Raw genomic sequence first — 25,082 nt, 5'->3', positions numbered from 1 at the left:
CGTGTTCAAAACAGGATAAGTTGTCACAAAAGAATAAGAAAGAAATAGTGATGGCAGACGTTTCGTTTTTCTGAACTACTACTACTACTACTACTCATGTCTCTGCAAATGACTACTCCTCTACCTTTTCCGCGGTCATCATCTCAGTTACTTTCTCGGTTCTTCACAGTACCTAATTGCTCATCAGTTCGCTTCAATTCCCTTCCTATTGAAATTGAAACTAAAACTAAACCTAGCAGTAGCAGTAGCAGTAGCAGTAGTGGTTCACCGGAGAATGAAGGAATTTCTGGAATTAAAGTGCCCAGACAAAGATATATTGCCGCTTCTAAATCGCAGCTGTTGGATGCTATCACTACCACTATGTTTAACTCACCTGATGAGGCCCATCAATTTCGCCATCTATCATTGTACTTTTGTTTTCCTTCAATTCTTTCTCTTTCCATCTTTTACATAAATCATATTCACTCAACACATACTGCATTTCTAATGCTCCTACTTTTTAGGTTATTTTTGTATTCACATTGGTGGCAACATTTTGAAGGCTTTTGGTGCACCAATATTACCTGAGCTCTAAGCTAAACTTAAAATAAAAATAGTGAAAAAGGGGCTTTAGCTGGTTCAAACCCTTGTCTTAGGCAGGCACTAGGACACTCATATGCTCCTCATGGGTGCACAGTTAATTATATCCTAGTTTCTGTCAGTCTCTCAAGATAGATATACATATATACATATGATTTTTTCCAAAGTCGATGGGTGCACGTGCACCCCCATTTATAGGTATGGATCCGCCTCTACTAATTAGTATTGGGAAAATCTTACTTCACTACTTTATTGATGGAGAGTTGGGGAGCTACCTTTCATGGTAATAGCTTTTTGTTCTCTAATGTATTTGACCAAGTGTAGTATTTTGTATGCATGTGAGAGATGACAACGTGTAGTATTTTGTATGCATGTGAGAGGTGTTATTCTCTGTTGGATGCCTATCCAGAGAGGTAAGAGCTCCTTTTATAATGGAGAAGAGTTCAAATGCTCATTACTTTTGTAAGTGATAGTTGAGGTAAAATGGAGTCTTATCCCTGAGAAGTAGGGGGTGGCTCTGTTTTTCATGGAGCAGCTCTGGAGCCTTGTTCCAAAGAATGGTAAAATAATTCAAGTAGTTCTTCCTCCTTGAATTGGTCTTAACTTAAATAAGTTGGCCCATATGATTTGCGGGAAGTATGGCCTATATGTCTGGTGGAGAATATGATCCACAAAGGTTTTTGCTTATATCACTCTTCAAAAAACCCTAACAGTTTCGTGGGGTATGGTAACTAAAAATTGTTAGCTAATAACAACTTAGAAATAGCCATGTCTAAAGATTACACTTCCATACTTTTAGGAATAAGTTAAAAGTGCTCTCACGTTTACTGAGGAGAACTTCTCCAAGGTTTCACATTTTTGGAGAGGCTTTTTTGGGCAGTCTTGCCCGTAATTGATAAGGTCGCTAAGCATGGGAGATAATATGATATACTTTGTGGTGGGTTTCAAATCTTATGACATAACAAGGATTGAGTCAAGACGTCAGACTTGGTACGATTGGGTAGAAAGTGGTTGCAAAATGATGACAAGAACTAGTTTCATCCAGAAGACAATAGAGTGGCTGGATTACACTCTTTATAAGGAGGCTTCCAAAGTGCTGGGGAATTCCGTTAGCAGGTGGAAGCTTCATGACCATTTCACTGAGTTCTTTTGTTTGAGGAACTTTAAAAATATGGTTGATACATAAGTATCATTAATATGCAAGATCAGAAAAGAGCAGTAATCATCATTCCTAAGAGCAAGAGGGCATTCAATACGGGCTACATCAGAACTCAGAAGCAACATCGACAACAGAAAGTTAAGGCCACCTCGATGATCAACATCGCATTTGGCATATCATTTTTGTTAGATTCTAGCTCTTATTTCTTGCATTCTTGTTCTAGTTGTAAGGATTTTGTTTTGATTTTGATTATTGCATAAGATAACCCTAGGTAAACAACCTAGTGGCCTTTAATTAAATTAGAAAGAAAAAAGCCTATATGATGTCCCTGTTTTCCATTTCTATGAATATGGATAAAAGAATGGATGCTCTGAGAATGAAGTTCATGTGGCAAGGCAACAGTGACATAAAAAAGATTCACTTGGTTAGTGGGATGTGCTAACATGTAGTAAGGTAGTAAGAAGGCACGAGGTCTGGGAATAAGGAACCTGAAAATCTCGAATCAAAGTCTAATAATGAAATGACTTTGGAGACTTGCATCTAATGATCAATAACTGTGGAGTGATTTAATCAGGATGAAGTAAGGTGTTACATTAGGCTTTGGGCCTAACCCACACCCCAAAAGTTATCTCAGAGGGAGGAGGATGCAAATGACATTGTGCTCTAACATTTGAAGGAGAGAGAAATAGAGAAATGAGATTTTTTCATTCTTCAACATCCCACCTCACGCCCAGGCTAGACATCTGAGTCGTGGGCAAATTTTAGTTTAGGAGCGTAACAACTCGTGGGATGAGTCTTGCTCTGATACCATGTGAAATTAGGTTTTGGGCCTAACTCACTCTCCAAAATCTAGTTTGAAGGGAGAAGGATTGTCCACGCCTTGTAAGGAAACCATCCATCTTATTAACCACCTGATGTGAAACTTTATTCGTTATAAACATATGGTATGGAAAGTAACTGGGCAATTAAACCTGTTAAAAAACCCTATGGAAAGCTAGCAAGAAATAGGAATTTAATAGCATGAAAATATTCTTGTAAGATCCAATTGGCTTGGCCAAAGGACACAAAAACAACTCTACTTACAGATCTACAACTTAAACCAACAACAAGATGCAACAGCCGGTGAGGTCTGACCAAATCAAGGATGGAGTTTGGCTTCTGCCAAAACAGGCAATCTTGACTCACGATAATCTCACCTAAAGGGACTACCATTTATGTTCTAGATGTTATTTATGTGAAAAAGAGACAATGACAATCAATCATCTGTTTTTACATTGTAAAATTACTAGTCGATTATAGAGGATGTTCATTAATATGAAAGGACTGATTTGGGTAATGCCCGGGGAAGTACTTTAAGTACGGGAAAACTGGAACAAATATGATAGTCTTTTCGGCTAGAAAGAAAGATGGAGAATTGTCCCAACTTGTATTTGGTGGCCAATATGGAGAAAGAGAGAAAACAAAGACGTTTGAAGACGAGTGTAGTTCTACCCAGAAGATGAAGATTTTTTTTTTTGAAATTAGTAATGTTGTATTTCTTAGCATTAAGGATATGCTGGTGACCTCCAAAAATTCATACATAGAGGGGCTAGGAAGGCTAATTACAAAGATCCTAACATATCTACTAGTTGCTCTACCTCCTCTATACATTTCTGTTTACACCAAAAATACAAATATGCAATGCAATTTTCTTTGACTTTCTGTATGGAGTTTGATTTGTTCTCATAGCATCTTCCATTTCTTTCCTTCCATACTGACCACCATATGCAAGCTGGAATAATTCTCCACCACTTTTTTTGGCTTTTACTGCCTCCTCTCCTGATCCAACAACTCAACAGGTCAGCAGTATGTTTTGGCATTGTCCAGCTGTTACCAGTGAGCCTCAAAAATAGAGACCATAGTTGACCTGTGACTCTACAGTGTAGAAAAAGATGGCTGTTGGTCTCATTGCATAGAAAACACCTTGGTACTAGTTGTACACCTTTCCTCTGCAGTACCTCTTGTGTCAGACAAGCCCTCTTAGCTACCAACCATACAAATCATTTGATCTTGGTTGGTGCTTGGCTTGTCCATATATATTTCCATCTAGCCAATCTGAGGCCTTGTTGAGTTCCCATTTCCTTCTTATAGAGCTTGTTAACTGTGAATCTTCCATCCTCAGAGTGTACCCACGAGATTGTGTCTGGCCTTGCAGCAAAACCATTAAACTCATTGATTACATGTAACAATTGTGCCACCCTATCTATTTCCCAGTCATTGAAATGTCTCCTGAAAGATATATCCCAACCATTTTCCCAACTCTCAGCTAGACTGATATCTGGATTGCTACAGAAAGAAAATAAGTCAGGGAAAGATTGCATTAATGCCTCATGTCTTACCCAAACATCTTTCCAGAATAGTATTTTAGCTCCATTTCCTATTCTGAGTTTGATGTTTCCTGCTAGTTTGGTCCAGAAGGATCTTATTGTTTTCCATGTTGAAACTCCATATGGTATAGTGACCTCATTGGTACACCATTGGGAGTCCTGGCCATACTTGTGATGTATAACTTCTCTCCAAAGAGCATGTTCTTCTTCCACATATCTCCACAGCCATTTTATCAAGAGGCACTCATTATGGATTCGAAGATTCCTAACTCCAAGACCACCTGAGAGCTTAGGTAGTTGCACTGTTTCCCAGTTAACTAGATAGTACCCCCTTCCTTTCTTTGTTTCCAAACCAAAGAAAGTCTCTTCTAAGTTTGTCCAATTTCTCCAGCACCTTAGCAGGTAAGGGAAATAGAGACATGACATAAGTGGGGAGGGAGTCCAGCACTGCATTTATTAATGTTTGTCGGCCCCCAAGTGACAAGTATTGAGATTTCCATATGGCTAACTTCTTCTCTGACCTCTGGATTATCCCATCCCATATCAGTAGTTCTTTATGATTGCTTCCCAGAGGCATTCCCAAGTAAGTTGTTGGGAATTGCTCGATCTTGCACCCTAGGATGTTAGCCAATCTTTGCATCTGTGCTACTTCCTTGATAGGGAATAAACTGCTTTTCCTCCAGTTAACCCTTAGACCAGAGACAGCTTCCAGGATCACAAGTATCACTCTGACATATCTAATCTGGTCTTCTTTTGCCTCGCAGAAGATTACAGTGTCATCAGCATACAACAATTGGCAAATCTCCATACTCACACCTGCCCTGCTACTAACTTCAAATCCCCTTATCCATCTGTTTTGAGTAGCTATCCTCAGCATGCTATTCAACCCCTCCATGACCAGTATGAATAGGAAAGGGGAGAGAGGATCACCCTGTCTCAAGCCCCTTTCAGATGAAAAAAAAACCCACCGGTTCTCCATTCACCAGAATGGAGAACCTGACGGTTTTAATACAAAAACCTATACATTTTAACCATTTATCTCCAAACCCCATCTGTCTTAAGATGTTTAGAAGGAACCCCCAATTTACATGGTCATATGCTTTTTCCAAATCAAGTTTGCACAGGATGCCTGCTTTCTCTCCTCTTACTCTTGTGTCCACACATTCACTGGCTATTAATGCAGCATCCATGATTTGCCTGCCCTTAATAAATGCCATCTGGTGCTTGTCCACCGCTTGTTTACCACCTGTTTGAATAGAAGATGAAGATTTAATGCCGTATCTTGTTTTATTTTTGGTGTAAACAGAATACATGGAAGATTTGGATACCAAAGGTGTCAAGAAAGATGTGCTTCTTTAGGTGTTAGCTACTAGAGGGGTGATTTTGATGCCAGAGAACCTTAGGAAGCGAAAGGTTGTCCACATGAGCTGGTGTTTCCTGTTTAAGGAGACTGGTGAGGATGTGAGTCATATTTTATTACATTGCAAATTAGCCACGAGGTTATGGGATTATATGTTTACATGGTTTGGCTTCACTTGGATAATGCCAAGATCAAGGGGTTGATGTTCAGTTAGAAGAGTGGAGCTAGGAGAAGAAGACACAAGGCGTGGAAGGTTACTCCTCTAGCTCTAATATTGATCATTTGGAAAGAGAGAAATAGGAGAGCTTTTGAATGGCTAGAGATTAGGGGTGGCAATTGGGCGGGTTGGGTTAAATTTGGGCGGGTCATAATGGGTTTCGATAACTATCAGGTCAAGACCCAACCCAACCCAAATTGGCTTGGGTCAAAACGGATTGGGTAATGGGTTATATAATGGGTCAAGACCCAATCCAACCCAATTTTTACTAAACTTAATTGTTTTATTTGTTCTTTTAAACTATTTTAGTACCTAATAAAATTATATTTTTCTTTATTATGACTATATATAACATATCAATTTGAAAAACAAAGTTCTTTAAAAATATTTTGACAAGATTTTTCATGAGCCAATTTGGGTTACATATCAACCTAATTTTTAATGGGTTGAGCTAATGAATGAGCGGGTCAATAACTAACCCAAACTTAAAATGGGTTGGGGGGGTTGAATGGGTTGAGTTTGATTTTTCCACCTCTACTGGAGATGAGCTTTACCCAATTGAGGAGTGATCTCTGATCCTTATTTTCTTTTGGTGCATCCATGTAGTTCCTGTTTGTATAGAGGATTGGGTCTCTTTTGGAGAGAACCATATTTTGTAGGTCTCTCCTTTTTGATATATCTCTTGTATACGGCCAAGTTGGCCTTGTTATTATCAATGAAAACCTTACTTGATTAAAAAAAAGTATGTTTCATGAAAGTCAGAATCCTAGTGACTCTCTTCTACAGTTGTGTAAATTGTTTCCCTTTTTTTTCTCCTTTAAAAGTTAGAACATTAATTATTACATACTTTTTGGTGTTCAGTTTCTGATTTTTGCTAATAGAATTTCTGTAATTGTAATTGCAGATGCCTGGACCTGATTCTCCATGCCGAACACAAAGTTATCTTAGAGGAAATGCGAGTTGAATATGATCGCTCTCATACCAATGATAGTAGTAATAATACTGCAGTTTCATCTGGCCAAGAAAGAAATTTTACGCCAAATGGAAGGGGCTCTGACATTGTCACAAGTGATGTTGAGAAGGTTGAAAACATGGATAAATATGGCAGGGACATGGAACTGAAGAATCTATGGACTTCAGGTTCTAATCAATTCTCAGGATCTCCGTATGTTTCTTTTCTCAAATTTGTCAACAAAGACTCTCTTGAGGAGTCCAGGTATGTTGCTATCTTCTATAGTAGTGTTTAATTTCATAAAGTTCAATAATTACTGGGAGAATATTGGATAAAAATATTATTGAATTGTGTATTTACATTATTACACTGAGCTTTGTTTATAGATACTACATGAAAATCCTTCTCCAAGTAGGATACTAGATACAAATGATATTTCTAGCTTATTCTGACACTCCCCTTAAAGCTGGTGCATACAAGTCATATGCACAAAACTTGCTACAAATGTAATTAATATGAGGATTAACAAGGGACTTGGTGAAAATATCTGCAAGCTGATCACTCAACTTCACAAATTTTGTAACAATATCTCCGGAGAGTAGTTTTTCTTTGACAAAGTGACAGTCAATCTCAATAGCTTAGTACTCTCATGAAATATCAGATTTGATGTGATATGGAGGGTCACTTGGTTATCACATGCAAGTTCCATTTGACTGGTTTCTCCAAATTGTAGCTCTCTAAGCAACTGCTTAATCTAAACTAGCTCATAAGTTGCTACAACCATTGCTCGATATTCTGTACTAATCGAGTAACCACACTTTGTTTCTTACTCTTCTAGGACACCAAATTACCTCCTACTAGAACACAATATCTGGATGTAGAACATTAATCACAAGGTGATCCTACACAATCAATGTCTATATATCCAAAGATCTGCAAATGACCTCGATCCTCGAAGAGTTGTCCTTTACCTGGAGCTACTTTACATATCATAGAATGCAAACAACTACATCCCAATTACTATCACAGGGAGAATCCATAAATCGACTTACAACACTTACAAAAAAGAAATGTCAAGTCTGGTCACTGAGAGATAATTCAACTTACCAACCAGACGCCTAGATCTTCCTGAATCACTGAGTGGCTCCTCCTGTCCCAGCATGAGTTCAACATTCGGATCCATAGTAGTGTCTATGGATCTACATACCACCATTCCAGTCTCCTCAAGAATGTCTAAGCATACTTGTGTTGGGGAATAACATTACCTGATCTGGACTGAGCAACCTCAATACCTAGTCTTACTTCAGTCTGTCGAGGTCTTTAGTTTGAAAAAGCTAAAAGAAATGTTGCTTTAAATTAATGATACCACCTTGATGATTGTCGGTAATAACGCTATCGCCAATATAAACCACCAAATAAATACACAAATTTGGAGCACAATGTTGATAAAAATAAGGTGCATCTTGTTGTTTGCCGAATTACTTTCCTAATTTTGTTTGTCTAAAAGCTTACTCTTATAATGGAAATACAGAAAAAATGAAAGAAGCTGAAAAAACATGAGGAAATTTGATATGGTTTTAGACTTTAGACTGCTTCTAATTTGGGCAACATGACAAGAGACAAGGACAGATCACCGACGATTTTTTTAAAAAATGCCTTAGAGAAATGAGAACTATCTGAACTTAAAAACAGTGCTTTGTTGAGCTGAAGCAAGAGATCTATGATGACAGCAAAAATGATCATACCTATACATCAAATATCTATTAGAACTCTTGCAGTGTTTAATATTATATGCTTTTGCTTTGTACATGGGCGTTCTCATGATAACAATTTGATTTTCTTAACTATATGCGACTTGCCATCTGAAATTTCCTGTAGAACTGCCGTATCCAGTCGCTTTCAACATGCTTTCCTGCAGCTTCTTTCCAACGCTGGATTTGAAGAATTGTCTGCTAGAGATCTGAGGCTGACATCTGCTCTAAATACTGATTATCTTCTTACTTTGCCAATATCTGTTGACTGGAAGAGTGCATCTCAGTCCAGTGCCATATTATTCAGGTTCGTGTAGATAATTTTTCTGAAATAGAAGAGGAAAGAGGAAACTCTTGTTTAAATTAGTTGTTACGGCATACAAAAGGGCTCCTTATATAGGAGCATTTGGCTGTACAAAGTATGAAAATTATTCTTAATTCTTTATCCAATTAATATCTTGACTTTCAAATAATCTACAATAATATTTTACATAATAGTCTTAATGATTTTCTAGACTTTCTCCTCATGCACACCCCCTCAAGGTGGTGAGCAATTTGGGTTTCACGCTCCAAAATGAAATGAGATGTTAACGGTACCCGACACCTTCCAACTTGCACCAAGCAAACTGATTTAGTGTAGAAACTGCCCACCTCACCCATGTATCTCAACAAAAACAATAACATACCCAGTGTAGTCCCACAAAGTGGGGTCTGGGGAGGTAGACCTGACCTCTACCTTGCCCATGTATCTCAGTTCATTAATTTATTTTACGAAAACAAATAGATTTTGAAAGTCTGGTACAAATGTAAATCTATAACAAGCGGCTCTTTATGGCCAAACATTCCCTTTAAACATATCGAAAAAAATATAATTTATTCGCGATGTCAATGAATACCTCACCCCCAAAACATAACTCGACACTAATTATGGAGCCTCTATGACACTTTAAAAATAATGAAAATAAAGTTACGGGCTTAACCCGACTATACAAAAGAATGGAATACTCAATGTGCCCCCAAGATCCAGAATGTGTTCAACAATAGTGGATGTAAATAGGATCCTTCTCATACGTGGACCGCCCTGCTACTGACCAATGCCTGAAACTGACAGAAAAGTCAACATTCAGAGAGGGAACTCAAAAGCAAACTCTGATAACTCTAAAAAAGAAAAAAAAACTCTGATCACTCAACTCTAGTATCTTGAAGAAAAAGAGCAGAACTAGATTTTTCGATGTTCAGATGGGTTCAACATCCAAATTCTATTACCATGGGAAAAAAGAGAGATCTTTCAGAAACAGTGCTTGAAGAATCAGCAGCAGAAGAAGAGGTATGTGCTGTTGGAAACTCACCTGAAAGAAGTGGTTAGTAAAACATAGAAAATAAAGAGAAGTTTAGCCGGACCAGTTGCATAAGGCCGCTTGTCAGCTGGAGAAGATACCTGTTGTTAAAGTCTACATCAGATGTACAGGGGCAACTAATGAATCTATAGAGCTTGTGATCCACTATTACCTTATGGTTCTGGGTTAAATGCTCAAACTCTTTCACATGTAATCAGAGGCAACTTTTAGCAAGTCCATTCTTAGACTTGTAAGTCTGTATTCAGAGTTCACGAATGAATCCCGAAGTTGGATTACACTTGTGGGAGGGTTTTGAGATATTAAAGTTCCAAATGGAATATATGAGGATATCTAAACGGGTTTACACTTGTGGGAGGATATCTGTTGAAATTCCTATTTCATTACACTTTCCCTTGCACCTCTTTTTTTGACTTGTTCTCTTTTATCTATTAAATTCATGAATATTTGCATGCAGGCGTGGTTATGCAACTGAGAGGCAGAAGGGTTTGCTAATTGTTGAAAAACTAGAGTACTTGCAGTCAAAGTTTTTACAAGGAGTTTTCTCTCTGATAGTCAAACCTCTGAAGAAAGTTAGTATTTGGTTGACTGAGGTATGTTGGTATCGGTAAATCAAAATTTTCCTTTCTATAGAGATAAACTGAAAAGTTGCTTTCTAAGGCTCCTCAATATTAATTGGGAGGGGAAATTTTGTTGGTTTGGTAGTTTTTCTCGTGATTACATATGAACTTGATTTCTTGGATTTGATGGCCAGTCACAGTTATAGACTTCCATGTATCTCCAAAAGAATTGGAAACATAAACCAAGTTAGGGCATTTTCTTTTAAATGAGCTTCTTCAAATCTGCAAAAAGAAGCTAAACCAAAAAGCCATTAAAAAGATATATCTGTGGTCAAATGATCATCATTTCAAATATTTCACTAAGACACTCGCTTAGATAAACAGGATTATTTTAATTGAGACAGACATGGCAAGATTACTAAAAATCTGAAAGTCATGTGCTAGGGAAGCAGAAACAGTGGCAGAATTAGGCGGTACATGTAAAGGCCGCTGCAACTAATTCTCAAGCTCAATCATTCTGGTTTTTGTTTATTCATGATTACATATATACTTGAAACCATATTGATTTGATTTATGATGAATTGATGATGATCCAACTTGATCATATAGTTCTTTTTACTAATGCATTTAGTGCTTTGATGTAGATGCGAAAATTTCCATTGATTTTGAAGGTCATTAGAATTGTTCTAAGATTTCAATCTATTCTTGAGCCAGGTTTTGGAAAGATCTATCACAAAAGACGATGCTCAAATTTGGGCCAGAAAAACCAAGCTTTGGTTGAAATATTTTTCGATTTTTCAGCAAACATCTAGTGACAACCAGCACATATCAAATAAGCCATTTGAAGTTGACACATTATCAGAAAACGACTTTCCCCTTTCGAAAGCTGCACAGAATGCAGTAACTCGTTATGAAGAAAATCTTTCAGCAGCTGGGCCTCGTGGCAGGCTTCTAAAAAAGCTGCTGGTGTTGATTGGAGTTCTACCTTCAACACATAAACAGCAAGTTGATGAAATAGATGTTAATGAAACCGAGTCTCATTTAAGGTTTGTCCACTTGAGTATGAAATTTTATCTTGCTGTGTGACTGAGTGTATGTGTTCTAGTAAGACTTGCATACACTCTTATGTGTAAGAAAAAACTCATATTTTAGGAAGTTTTTTTTTTTTTTTTTGTTGTTCTTGCTACTGCTGCTGTTGTTATTTTCTTTGGTTAAAGAATGAGATTTAAATTTCATTGATTTTTGAAATGACTATGTCATCAAAGAGAATCTTCTGTCTAGGCCAATATTTTTGTCAAGGATATCACTTAGCGATATATGGGAACCTGCATCACGCAAACTATGTGGAAATGATTTTTGGAGAATGTTGAGAACTTCTATTTCCATTCTTCTCTCAAAATCAACACTCCAGGTAACTTCAATTACATTGAAGTTCGGTTCTCATAGCATATGACATTAATGCCTTACTATCCTATCTTTGTCCTCATAATTGCTTGAAGCACAATGAATATCATGGGTTGGCATGGTCTTCAATTCAAACTACTTAAAAGATGTTATTCCCTCCGTCCCAATTTATATGAGTTAGTTTGACTTGACACGGAGTTTCAGAAAATAGGAAAGATGTTTGGAACTTGTGGTCTAAAATAAGTCATTGATATTTGTGTGGCTATAAATCATTTCATTAAGGATAAGTATTTTAAAGTTAAATTGTTACTAAATATAAAAATGTGTCATTCATTTGGGACTAACTAAAAAAGAAAGTAAGTCATATAAAATGGGACGAGGGCGTACAATTTATTCTGTTTCCACAAGTCTTCCTTTTTTCTTTTCTTTTGAGAGCGCCTTACCTTTTTATCTTATATATTGTTTATAAGCGCAATTCTTTTATACCACTTATCCAACTTCAATTCATTCTTTCTCTCTCCATTCCCCCTTCTTAAAACTGTACATTTTTTTGCCTTGAGTTACTCCCAAATCCTTTCATCATGAACATTACATTTCTTTTGTCATGGTTAGAATATTACATCTGACTGTAGTGCTTGAAATAATTCATTGCAACTGTTGCATGTCCTATGTTACTCTGTGTTATGAATAGCCTGATCTCTAGCAATAGCAATGGAATACTGCACCCTTAAGAGTGCTTATGCCTTTAAAACTGATCTTAGTCGAGACTTTGAGTAAACTGTCAAAGAAAACATTTAAATACTTATGTGTTCATCTTTTGCTAGATAACTTTATTCTCAGGCTCTGCATCTTCCTATAATGTGATAGTTGCTTCTGATAGGAGCCAGCTTACCAAGAGTTGATTTTGCTATACATCAAGGGAACTTGTGAAGGAGGTGACACTGATATAGCCGAGTTTCCCTCCTTACAGCTGAAGATATACGAGAGAATCCCCATTCCAGATCTACCCGTACATCCTTGAACACGGAATATACTTGATCAACTATTAAATCACTTGAAGTTTATGATTGTATTTGTTCTCCGTCCACATTTTGATTTAGTATGTACTTCAACTTATTATGCTTGTTACTCTCTGTAGGTTGTTTTTCCACACAAGAAGTTGTCTTTCCGCATACTAGACTCGGTATGAGCTGAAATTGAACTTTAACATCGTTTCGGTATGGAAAAAATGAATTTTCTACAGTTTGATCATGGATAATTTGACAATGGTGTTCTGCATTAATGACCTGAGATGTAACCTTAAACTATTACATTTTGATATCAAGAAAAAGTGGGTGAAAGGAAAGTGCACAAGTTCTCATAAGTTGTACATAGGGCCCTCTAGGAATTAGCTGTTTGTGTGGTGTGGTACAGATATAGATATTAAATTTGGAATTGGCGACAATAATAATTTGTAGCCTGAAAATACGTAAAAGTTAGTATCAATCTTCTTGGATAACCATTGTATGGTAGGCATCAAATTTTCTGTAAATTTTAGTTGGTTTCTAAATATTGATCTGACATGATTTCTGTTTCCATCTTGTGACATTTTTCTGGGCAAACACTTAAAGAAAGAAGAATGAATAGATATAATCCAACACATATTTGAATTGGATAAATAAATGAAAGACATAAGCACATTGGAAAAACAATAGTTCCTAATGTAATCAGTAAATCAGATATAAGAAAGGCATATCATACAAAACTTAAGGTGGAGTTCTTAGTAGAAAATTCTCGGCATAAGTTGTATCAGAGTAGCCACTATACCTGCTTACTGAAGTCTTTTTCTTTCTCATGACCGAGGCCATGGAACTTTCTAATTGTTTGATGGTTTAATTTATCCCATGTGTGAGGATGGTGGTGAGATTTAAAGCCAGAACTTCTGTATACTCCAATACCTTTGTTAAATTGTGTGTCCATCTCATCTAAAAACTTGAAAATGTCATTACTTTTATTTGCTTAATTATGTCTTCAATTTTGGGAATTCTAGAGGTCAAATAGTAGAAGGAAACCTTAAAAGTCTATATCATTTAGATCACAAACTACTTGTGGAACGAATGCAATTGTCATAGCCCTTTCCACCTCGACCTTATTTGTGTTTGAAGAAGATATAACTATTTTCCTTTAGTCACTGGACTGAGAATGCTCACTCTTAATACTATTGTTACAATTATTTCATGGAGGTTTATAGTGTTTTGAATGCAGGGTGCTGTTTTTTTTTTTTGTTTTATAATTCGCTGCTTATCCTGAAGAAGTACTTTCACTTTTGTTTGTAGGTACGCCTGGACATTGCCTCAGTTCTTGGACTTCTGGCATACTTCATAAACTACAAGTTCGAAAACATGTTTTCACTGTATGATTGGTCAACTTTTTCGTGATCTCTACACAATTTTCAATCCATGGTGTAGTTGTCAAATAATGCACAATGTCTTGTTAGGACATCATCTTTTCTTTAATATCCTGAACCGACTCAAATTCTTTTATAAAGAGAGACAAACAATACTTTTAAGGCAATGCTGTCATCCAACTCCTCTTTTCCTCATCTTGGTTCTTAAAATAAGTGTGCTTGGCAAATTTATTGTTCCGAGTTTTACTTTTTTTCGTACATTAGTAAAATCATATCTAACATGCTTATTTGAAGCTTATCTTATTTTTTCAGTATTGTATTCTATTGGTACCTCAGTTTGGTTTTGGTTTAGTGTTAGAATTATAGGTCACTGTGCACATGATTTTGACATTTAAGATTCTCAAACTTGTGGGTCAAATCAAACTTGCATCATCCTCTACTTGTTAGTCATGGCTTCTTTGGTATAATTGTTTTTCTTTGATGCTAAAATCATTGTAAACACAACTAGTCTGATTACTATGTGTGCTTCAATTGCGTAAAGTAACTTGATGATCTGATTACAGATCCGCAATACTTTTAGATGTGGTTGCAGTCACTGCTCTTGTGATATATGTGAGCCGTGTGGTCTTGGGTTACAAGCAAACATGGGATAGATATCAAGTGAGTCCATCACTTCCATTCTCCATTTCTTTTTATGAAGTTCTAAATTTTTTATGCCTACTCATTTTTTTAAAGCTATATTTAGCTTCTGGTCAACAGGACACTTAATGAGAAAACAATAGCAAGTGGCTTTGGTTCTGTTTACTTTCTCCTGGATGCTTCTGAACAACAGCTGGTAACAGAAGCCTCTAACACTTGTATCCGTTTTGTCTACACAAGTGAATGTAATTGGTTTCTTGAGGAAATATATAGGCACCTGATTCTTGCATTCTTCCCTTCTTGCAGTACAAAGAAGCCATTTTGGCATATGCAGTCTTGCTGAAAGAAAACATCCAGGTTTTCCGTGATCTTATCATTACTCCTAGAGCACTATGTTCTCCTTGTTAATTGTTCTACTAGTTTCTTTTCAATGATCTTTGATTTGTCTGTATAGATAAAATCTTTTTATAATTTCTTATTATGCATTCTAAGGTTTTCATTTCTTTATCGCTACCGGGAGACGGTGCACTTAATGGAAAGTAACAAGCACAAAATTTCTGATAATTTTATTTTTCTCTGTGCTTCATTTTTTCTACTTGCTCTTTTCTTTCCAGATTATTTCACTTCTTAGGATTGATCAATATATAAACCAACCCACACCACTGCGATAGCCTACGCTTCAAAAAGTAGCAGCCGATTCGGTCTTTCTTTTTTAATTTTTTTCATATTTTTCCTCCATTATATTTAAAGCTGTAGTTTCTAGCTTTATCAGTCAAAGCCTCACTACCTAGGGGCATCACCTCTTTTGATATCATCCACTCTTTGCTGTTTGCATCGGAAATAGATTTCTAAGAGTATCACTGTTAAATTGCAATAGCAACAGAAAAGAAATAGACCCCCTTCCACCTGCACCTTCCATTTTGTATTTCCCACTGTTCTCTTCGGTGCGGCGAAAACATAATCCGTTTGTTGTTTTCCTTTTCAATTAATCCAAGTGTGCAATCCTTGGAAAATCTCGATGGAGGTGCCTAGGCAAGGAAATTTTGGGAATTGGGGCGCTAGTGAGTTAAGCAGGGACTAATCTCACACTCATGAAACCTTAAAGTCTAATGAAGTCTTCTTCCTACTCTTAGTTGGAGCTTGAATTGGATCTAGAATCCCTGAGGGGGTTGCCTGTCCTAAAGGAATGAAAGAAATTAAGAAGAGCTTCCTAATATGGTGGTTTCAAGTGCTGTGATTGCTTCTTGGATAATGCACATATATTAGTGTTCTCTGTTTTATCGCGATTTTGTTTTTCATTCTTGTGATGTCAATATTTTAAAGCCTAATTGAATTTCTGGATTCCATCACTTCCTTTAAATGGCATAGCCGCTAAGGATTTTTACAGAACACCATTATGTGAAAAATGGAAGCATTGCACTTCAGGTGCACTTTGGTTCGATTGATCTTCTTCTCTTCTAGTTACATGATCATTTAGGTGTACATGAATTACACTATGATAGGAGAGCATGGTGATAGGATGAAGTGTCAGGTTATGAATTCAGTTGTCACTTTTAAAAAAATAATGCGTTTTCCCTCTGAAGGTTATGAAGAAAGTTAGCAGACAAAAGTTTTGTTTACACTTGGAAGAATATGATAAAGCAGTTAGTAGGTACATTGATGCTTCCCACTTATCACAAGTAATCCAAATGCTTGTAGCTCCTTAGCTTTACATGTGAAAGGCCTTGAAGGTGTAGGCACGGGCATGTAGTCATCACTTAAGCAAAGATTTCCAGTTGGTTACAAACTTCTGATGAATTTAGCCATCTGAGATCTTGTTAAAAATAATTTGAATGCAGGAAAGTTGTGCTAGAAATATCGGAGCCAGATGTGAGAAGTTTATTTATGATCTATTGGAAGAAAAGGTAACTTGGTGATTTATTTATTTTCTAGTTGTATTTTTGGCGGCATAGCCTTGGAGACCCTTATACTTGTTCCGGTTTGTCATCCCGACTCCTCAACTACACAGTTTTATTTGAACACGTACGTGTTCAAAACTCAGAAGTAGTATTTTAAGTCCCTTGGACCATTGACCAAGCTTGTGTGGCATTTGGTTTGCTGAGTTGTATAAAGTGTGCAGTTACACATGCTTAAAAGCCCGTGAAAGTAATATTTTGGCGGAAAAAGTATTAAAATCAGAAACAAATAATAATAAAAGAAAAAGAAAAAGAAGAAATTCCGCAAATCCTCCCATCTTCTTCTTCTTTTTCTCCCCACCACCACTAAACAAGCCTTTCACTTCATTTTTCCTATTCATCCTCTCCTGATTCACAAAGAATTAAAAAGATCACAAATAAAGACAATAGGACAAAGCAAAGTGACCGTCACACTGTCAACGTGTATAGATATTGAATGGTGGTTGTGTATTAGCCTCGGTGATGAAAATCCATCCGTCGTGTTCCTCCAACTCTGTGTCGGCCTCCATTACCTTCTATTTTACTCCCTCAGATTACATCCCGAACTCTTCTTTCTTTCCTCAAAAACACTATTTTTTCTTATGTTTGTGGGTGTTGACATTCAAGGCGATGTCAAAAAATGGGTCCAAAATTATGAGTTTGTTCATGGCGAATTCAGTTGATTTGAACCAGTTGGCATTGATTGTTCCTGAGAGTGAAGATTATGGAAGAACGGGGTTGAAGAGAATGGCATATGAATCTCTTGAGGAAATGAAAAAGTTATTGGATGTTAACTTGAGTGAATTAGATGCTGAGAATTTGTTGTGTGAACAACTGGAGTATGCTTGTATTGTGTGGATGTCTTTTAACTTGGAATGAGCTTGTTCCTAAGATATTGAACAGATGGGGGAAGAACTAAACGCAGGGGATTTCCTAGAATAAGTTTTAATTTTATTCTTAAAATTTCTTTTCATACTTTGATATTTTTTTAATTTGGCAAGTGACGTGGATCCGATGTGTCATTCATGTCAGCGCAAGTGAGGGGCATTCATTCTCGGACAGATTTTGAACAAGTAGAAGTGTTTGAATGAAACTTTGTGTAGTAAAGGGGGACCAGGATGACAAACTGGAACAAGTACAAGGTCACCCGTATATATTTTTCCATCTTGACACTGATGCATTTATGTGCAGGTTGAAATGCCTGTAGACAAAGCCGTAAGTACCTTGGTGAGGCTGGGTATTGTAACGCAGGATTGTTTAAATGGGCACACTGAACTGCAGGCAGTCCCTTGCTTCAAGGCACATGAGATTCTTAAAAAACACTGGAATAGCTTGCTCGGCTAAGTTCAACGCATACAAAGTTGTACAATTTTAGCTTCTAATTCTCAAAGAGTTCAATGAGATAAGGTTACAGAAAGTTGCTATTCAGTAAAATTAAGTATATTTTTGGCAGTTTGAATGCAATAAGAGATGGTGTACCTATACTACAATCAGGAAGAATGAATTGGACCCCAAAGAGGCCAATGTCTTTAGAAGAATTGATTTTGGCCTGACAATTATGGTTGGATCTGTCATTTACTCAGTTGGCAAGCAATAAGCCAATACTCGATGTGTATAAATTAAATGTGTGTTGGTATTCTTGTAAATTCTTATTTCATGGTCCTTATTTTGAAGAGTGATAGACATACTGCTGAATTTAAGGTCATATAAACAAAGTTTTTCAAAATTAAGATTTGTAAAATGTTACGAAGGTGAAATAACGTATCAAGAAAGAAAAACTAAATTAGTCGATGGAAAAAAGAAATACTATTAGAAAAGATTGTACTAGATTCAAATTTGTGTTTTATGATATTTACCTGTTGTTGCTACTTGCTATTGGGTTCATGTGATGGATTTCGGGTTATATATGTACCATCGAAACTTAGGATAATTTGGAGCGTAACAGGCATGTGGCTTCCTTCTTAGGTGTGTTTGGCATGAAGGAAAATGTTTCCCAGAAAATTCTCATGTTTGATTGGTTTGAATTTTTTGGATAATGTTTTTCAAATCAATTTATTTTTCTCAAATTTAAGGAAAATGACTTGCCTTAAAAAGTAAGGAAAATATTTTCCAAAATCTTTTGAACCTCACACCTCAGTTTTCTATACCAACTTAAGTTTCGGGTATTGATTCCCGATGTTAATTTTGAATTCAACTTTTGATTCACGATTCAAGACCCAACTCTTGAGTTCCAGATTGAGTCGGAGTTGAATCTTGAGTTAGGATTAGGTCGATATAAGATCGGGTCCCAAATTAGGTGTTGGGATGGGGTTTTGAGTCAGGTTTTGGATTGAAAGTCGAGGTCGGGTCTTATATCAGGTGTCGAGTTTGGGTTCTGAATTGATCGTCGGGATCGAATGTCAGGGCCGAATGTCGAAGTCGGATCCCGTCTTGAAAGGTGGGTCCGGATTGCAGTCGAATTTGGGTGTCAGGATCATATTCCAATTCGAATGTTGGGTCTTGGGTCGTGAGTCAGGGTTAGGTCCTTGGTTGGGTCTTGGGATTGTGTTTCGATTCAGATCATGATTAGGGTCTGGTCCCAATTCGAATATCGGGTCCCATGTCGGGAGTAGGGGTAAGGTCGCGGATAGGGTGTTGAATCAATTATCAGGGTTGGTTTTCAAGTCAGAAACTATTGTCCTAAAAAGTATTTTCTACTCTCTAGCCAAAAATAAAAGGTATTTTCTAAAAAATTCTTTTTCATTCACCAACCAAACATGAAAAAATAACCAACTTATTTTCCATGTAAACATTTTCCTTCTTACCAAACACACTCTTAATTGGACTTGGTAAAATAAATTAGTAGATTCTTCTTTGAGGCAAAAGTTATAGTCCATTCAAGTTGAAATAAAATATTTTGGCATGCATAGTCTTTTGGTTGTCTCAAATGTTAGAGTAGTGATCAAACATTCCTTCCTTGGCTACCAAAAGTCATATGTATCAATTTGTACATAGAAAAGTGTCAAGTGTTTTTGCTTCATGCTCAAGATATACTCCTCCTCCTTTTCAAGTCTCATTTTACATTAATAGATCTGTCTTAATTTGAGGTTATATATATATATATATAAGTCTTGTTCTTGATCATTTCACCTAATATTTTCATAGTATGGGACAATCCCTCAAGAAATTTGGTCTATCTTCTTTCTCTCTATGTTGCACACCTCATTTCTTTTCATGTCAATTTTTGTAATATTTTTGCTTTTGTTTTTTTGCAGCAAATGGTGAGCAGAGTGATAATATTGGTCAAATAATAGACAATTGCTACATCACTCATTTTAACAACACTAAGAAATGGAGCTTAGCACAATTTTGCCGTGCAGTCTGCCAAACAGTCGAGTAAGTAAAACTACATAAAAAAATGATCTTTAACGGCAATTAATTAACGGCAATGGCTTAATTGCCACTAAATATGTACTTTTAGCGGGAATTAGCACTCTACCAAACAGTCGAGTAAGTAAAACTACATAAAAAAATGATCTTTAGCGGCAATTAATTAATGGCAATGGTTTAATTGCCACTAAATATGTACTTTTAGCGGGAATTAACACTTTTTGTATATGTCTTTAAAGCCTTTAGCGACATTGGATCAAATAACAATTAACTAATGTCTGTAAAGGCTTTAACACTCTTTGTTAATGTGTATATTTATTGCCGCTAAAAGGTGTTTTTGTTATAGTGTAATCTTCCATGTTATTAACTTTTAACTTTTTTTGCCTATTTTTTTTTATTAGAAAAGTTTCCTTCTCTTGTTCCATACACTATCATTTCAACATGATTTTTGTTCATGCAAAATGTCTTCAAATGTGTCTGTGCTCCACTTAACTTAGGCCACCTTAAGCTGCTTCAACTTTTGTTTAAACACACACAAAATTTAAAAAGAATTTCCTAGTAAGTCAGTTGTGCTTTACTATATATACCAATAAATGTTTCATGTTGTGTCCAAAATTATAAGAAGATGTAAGTCCTAATGATATATGTTGTTCTTCTTGCCCACTTGTTAATACAAGTGATGCATGATCTAAACTAGTCCTTGATAGATGCTCTACCTCTACAATCACAAAATCAGTTGTAAAATTCTTCATTTACCAATATTCTGTCATGTCTTTTGAAGAGCCCTCTCATTTCATCAAGTGAAATAACTACCTTTAACTTCACATGAGACATAACCTGGAAAACATCTTCATTATCTCCCTCCAAAGCAATCTGATTAGTGGCCTCAGTCTCTTTTATGGTCTCCATGGAATGTGTAACAATATCATTCAAAACTTTGTTTGAAAAATACTTTTTTAATGTGTCAGCACATGTCTTGGCTACCCCAGACTCGAGACTTTCTATGGTATCATTTACCTCCTCTATTTGTAATGGGCTTAAATGTCCATTATTTTCTGTTATGTTTTCTCTATTCATAAAACCTTATTCATTCGCTCTTTTTACTTCTTTAAATACTAATCCACTCTATAGTTTGAAATAACGACATATTCTCTCACTTATTAATAATTTCAAATCAGATTTCAAGTCAGATATACCACTCCTTCAAATTTCAAGTCATATACATGTATCTTTGATACCATATATTTTGAAATACAAATTAATAGGGAGATAGACGAGCTAGAGAGGGAGAGCAAGCAAGAGAGTCAACATTGATACTAGTTACATGTAATACATTTTCGAATAAAGATACATAGGGAGAGAGGCAAGTGAGAAAGTCAGTATATCCAAATACATGCGAATTATCACGCTTGGATCGATACAATGTATCTGAAAGAAATTACACTTAATTTGACCCACATGTATTCAAGATACATGCATTTGAGCGCACAGAAGATTCATGTCATTAGTGTGAAAAATAAAGATGATTATGGTACAGAAGATTTATGTCTTCGTTCCAAAATTCTTCCTTTTAACTTTCTAGCTTCCTCTTCTTCTTTAGTTGAATTTTTCGATCTTAATTAAAGATCTTAAGCTAGTAGAAGGTCCCCATTATACTTTTCTTCTGCTATTCTCTTCAATTAGAGCCTACAAATTTAATGACCTTACAATTGTCTGTCATAAGCTTGTATAAACCTTATTTATTTTCCATTTAATCTAATCTCTATCAAAGAATTGAAACAACAAATGAAAAGTAAATTTAAATCTCTTTTATATCCATGTTATATTGTTTGACAGAGATATCAACAAAGAACTAGGGTGCACACAGTTAAGGGTGCCAGGGATTGCCACACTCGAGCGGCTGCACCAAGTAAGCATGCAAATGACACTTTTGTCTAACAATTGTGGTTATTCTTTTCACATTAACAATATGTTTTTCCATACGTAAACTAAAATCCTTAGGGAGCAAATCAATATTTAGTAACAAAAATAGTTGTTTACTCTTAAAGGACATGATATAATAGATTTTTTAATTAAATTTTCAGGAATATGAGATTTGCAGTGGAAAATCATTGAAAAGGGAAGAGTATCACAAAATGCTTGTTGAAATAATTGGTGAAACAAAAATCACAGGGTTGGGAGCCAAAGACGTATTGTTATACTTGTTTGGAGTCCCATTCATTACATTATTCATCAAGCAAAGTGTTAATCCACAAGCCATCCCTAATTACATCTTTATTCCTGGTGTCACTTCAGCAACTGTTTTTCTTCTAGCCAAACTCCATATGATTTGAATATCTTATTATAAAATGTTATCTCCACTTCTCTACTTGTCTTTTATTCCATCATCATATTTTAATTGTGAAATATATATGATCATTATATTTGTGTGTGTACTTACTATATATATGATCATTTATGGTTTCTAAGCAATTAACATGAACCAACTACTATCATATCCCAAATTTCAACAATCAATATGCATTCACATTCTCGAGCTTAATCTAAACGACGGAAAGCCAAAGCCTACCTCAAAGTAGACCACACACGCTCTAAAATCATAATTCTGGAGCTTTGAACGCTGCCACGCTATCAAAAATAGAATCACAACGTCAATACGGACAGTTTGACACCAAAAGCACAACAATTGGAGCCGGACCCAAAATCAAGTCAAAAATGAAAATATGGGATTCACGTCGGGAATTCCAAAATTGACTCTGTCACAACGCCCAATTGAGTTTAGTGAACTTGTGTCCCAAAATGGGCTACTATTCAAGCTTGAAAATCTGGAAATTTAGCTCATGCAACACAACCCAAAGAAAAACTCCATTAGTGGTCAAAGAGAGGTCAAGGGAGCAAGAACTAATCTCTGAAATGAACCTACAATGCCTACCCGAGGGTTCCCACACAATGCTCCAACAATTTCCAGCAAGAAATATTAATTCCTCCAGAGAATCGAGCTGAGAAAACTCAAAATCGAACTTAACACAATGGTGAAAAAGACCCCCAAATGGTCTTTAACTAACTGCATGTGCCGCAAAATGGGTCACTAACGCTTCTTAAGCGGCACCGCAAACACGGCTGGTCACCCAGACTGACCATCTCTTGAGTGATCCCCTGGCCGCTAAAGCGGCAAGCGCTTACGCGAAGCCAAGGCCACTAAAGCGACTGACCCCTCGCTAGCCAGGTCTGCCACAGTGAAGAGCCGAAGACCACTTAAGTGACACCAGGGCTGCAAAAGCGACTGCACCATGAGGCATCAGAAAATATAGCCAAGTCCCACCGGACTCTGCTTAGGTGCTGGGGATTGGTTGGAAACCCTGTGCACACAAACGAAATATGCTACCGCACCAAATTTAGCATTTTGGACTCAACGAGATCTCGATAAAAGTGGGTCACACACCCAAACTCCATTTTATGCCAAATTCCACAAGGGGGCTCAGGATCTGCACCAAGGGTCCTTCTAAACCAAACTCCATGTTTTGAAGCTGATGGAACCGTCATAATTTCATTCTGAAACCATATTCCTAAAATTTTTGACCTCTCGTTCAAGTTTCAGAAGCTTCAAAATACAGAGACTTGCACAAAATCCAAATGAATGACAAGGTAACTAAACGGTCAATCCCAGCAAGTCATAAATGACTTGGAATTGCTATAGGAATGCTCTAAATAATGAAAAGAAGGTAATAACATAGAAATGACCTAGAGGGTCATAATTACACTAACTCAATATTTGTCTCAACTGTTGCAGAAATAATGAAGCTTACAAACCAAGGCTGAAAGCAACAACCCTCCTATTGAAGATGCCAGATTGGGCCTCTATCAGTACATACAACATACAACATGAAATATATCTCCCTCAAGAAATTGGGCATCAACAAATATAAATGACTTGTAAATTCTCTAGATATGAGTAACATGACTACTTTGACTCAAAATGTACTAGTAGACTCAATGGCGATCATGAATACGATTATCAATTCTCAATATGAAGCTTCACAAGTAATTCCTAGGATAAACAAAATATAAGATCGCAACAATATTATATTCCAACAACCAGTTCAATTTCTATGATCTCAATATATCGCAGCATAATAAAGGCATACTAACTCTTTGATTTATATGGGTAGAGCATATAAGGGTATCAATAAACCAAAAGTGTATCGAACTCATTGAATTCAAGAAGTGGATTAATTTCAATCAGTCCATCAAATTAAAAAATGGCAATGAGATCTCTCTACATATTGACCGGCACCACATGTGGCTGTCACGTGTCCACCGCGGCCAATTTTGTCCTATGTGTATTCAGTAGTAAAACATACACATATTTTTACTTTAATTTGAAGATATATGTATGAGTGTTATGATTTTCTGAAAATTAGACTCAATGATATTGAATTTGATATATAGTATGGCCTCTAACTCTATATATACCAAGAGATATTCTTGTTCCAAGTTAGACAATGTTTGAAGGCTCCCGTTTGCTTCTAACTAATTTGGTCTAACACTTGTAGTGATAAGTATTTCTTGATATAATTTCCCATTGAAAACCTTAATCCTATGATATCATACCAATTCATCGACATTTACAAGTCGTAAATATACTTTAAGTTGCGGGGTATTATGGAATGGTGTGTGGTGTTCCACCCACACCCCTTATTTATTCGAGAAATGTTATGTCTTTTCCTTCTTCCTTAACACTTTGTATTTCTCTTTATTCTCTATGGGATTCGACCCAAATGACAAAAAGCATCATAAAATCCATCACATGGTTTAAAGATTTACAAAAAATTATAGAAAGTGTGGTAGCATGTACTCTATATATATATATATTTAACATATGTAGTACACATACAATAAAAAAATGATGAGTTTGCTTGCCAATCCAAAGGAGATCAAGCAACATCTCATGATCCAAACATTTTATTTGAAAAAAGATTACATTTAAATATCGACTCTCCACAAAAATAAGAATCCTATAGGGTAGAATCACAAATTATTAAGTAACAAAA

At 36.3% G+C, this 25,082-nt stretch overlaps 2 protein-coding genes across 8 annotated transcripts; both read left to right on the top strand.

Moving 5' to 3' along the window:
• The first annotated feature begins 20 nt into the window (after positions 1 to 20).
• LOC125859862 (uncharacterized) lies at positions 21 to 18,259 on the top strand. Of its 7 annotated transcripts, none has more exons than XM_049539701.1 (14): positions 24 to 407; positions 6,586 to 6,897; positions 8,512 to 8,691; positions 10,197 to 10,332; positions 11,014 to 11,345; positions 11,581 to 11,710; positions 12,584 to 12,712; positions 12,842 to 12,886; positions 14,019 to 14,095; positions 14,653 to 14,749; positions 14,835 to 14,924; positions 15,035 to 15,085; positions 16,567 to 16,632; positions 17,854 to 18,259. In XM_049539701.1, exons 1-14 carry the CDS (start codon positions 97 to 99, stop codon positions 18,004 to 18,006), a joined length of 2,109 nt encoding a protein of 702 aa, XP_049395658.1. In that variant the 5' UTR covers positions 24 to 96; the 3' UTR covers positions 18,007 to 18,259. The 7 variants fall into 7 exon arrangements, 4 of the variants coding, with proteins under 4 accessions (XP_049395660.1, XP_049395659.1, XP_049395658.1 ...); XM_049539704.1 differs by lacking the exon at positions 24 to 407 and adding an exon at positions 2,499 to 2,908; XM_049539703.1 differs by lacking the exons at positions 16,567 to 16,632; positions 17,854 to 18,259 and adding an exon at positions 16,312 to 16,505 and having other exon boundaries at positions 21 to 407.
• Positions 18,260 to 19,759: 1,500 nt separating this feature from the next.
• LOC125859861 (uncharacterized) lies at positions 19,760 to 22,399 on the top strand. The gene is made up of 4 exons (XM_049539700.1): positions 19,760 to 19,832; positions 19,917 to 20,037; positions 21,868 to 21,940; positions 22,116 to 22,399. The coding sequence occupies exons 1-4, from the start codon at positions 19,808 to 19,810 to the stop codon at positions 22,362 to 22,364; spliced, it is 468 nt and encodes a 155-aa protein (XP_049395657.1). The 5' UTR covers positions 19,760 to 19,807; the 3' UTR covers positions 22,365 to 22,399.
• The last annotated feature ends 2,683 nt before the right edge of the window (positions 22,400 to 25,082 follow it).

This window comes from Solanum stenotomum, chromosome 3 (genome assembly GCF_019186545.1).
Source record: "Solanum stenotomum isolate F172 chromosome 3, ASM1918654v1, whole genome shotgun sequence".
NCBI lineage: Eukaryota > Viridiplantae > Streptophyta > Magnoliopsida > Solanales > Solanaceae > Solanum > Solanum stenotomum.
Note: the sequence above shows the minus strand (reverse complement) of the source record. Positions and strands in the feature narration are given on the sequence as shown.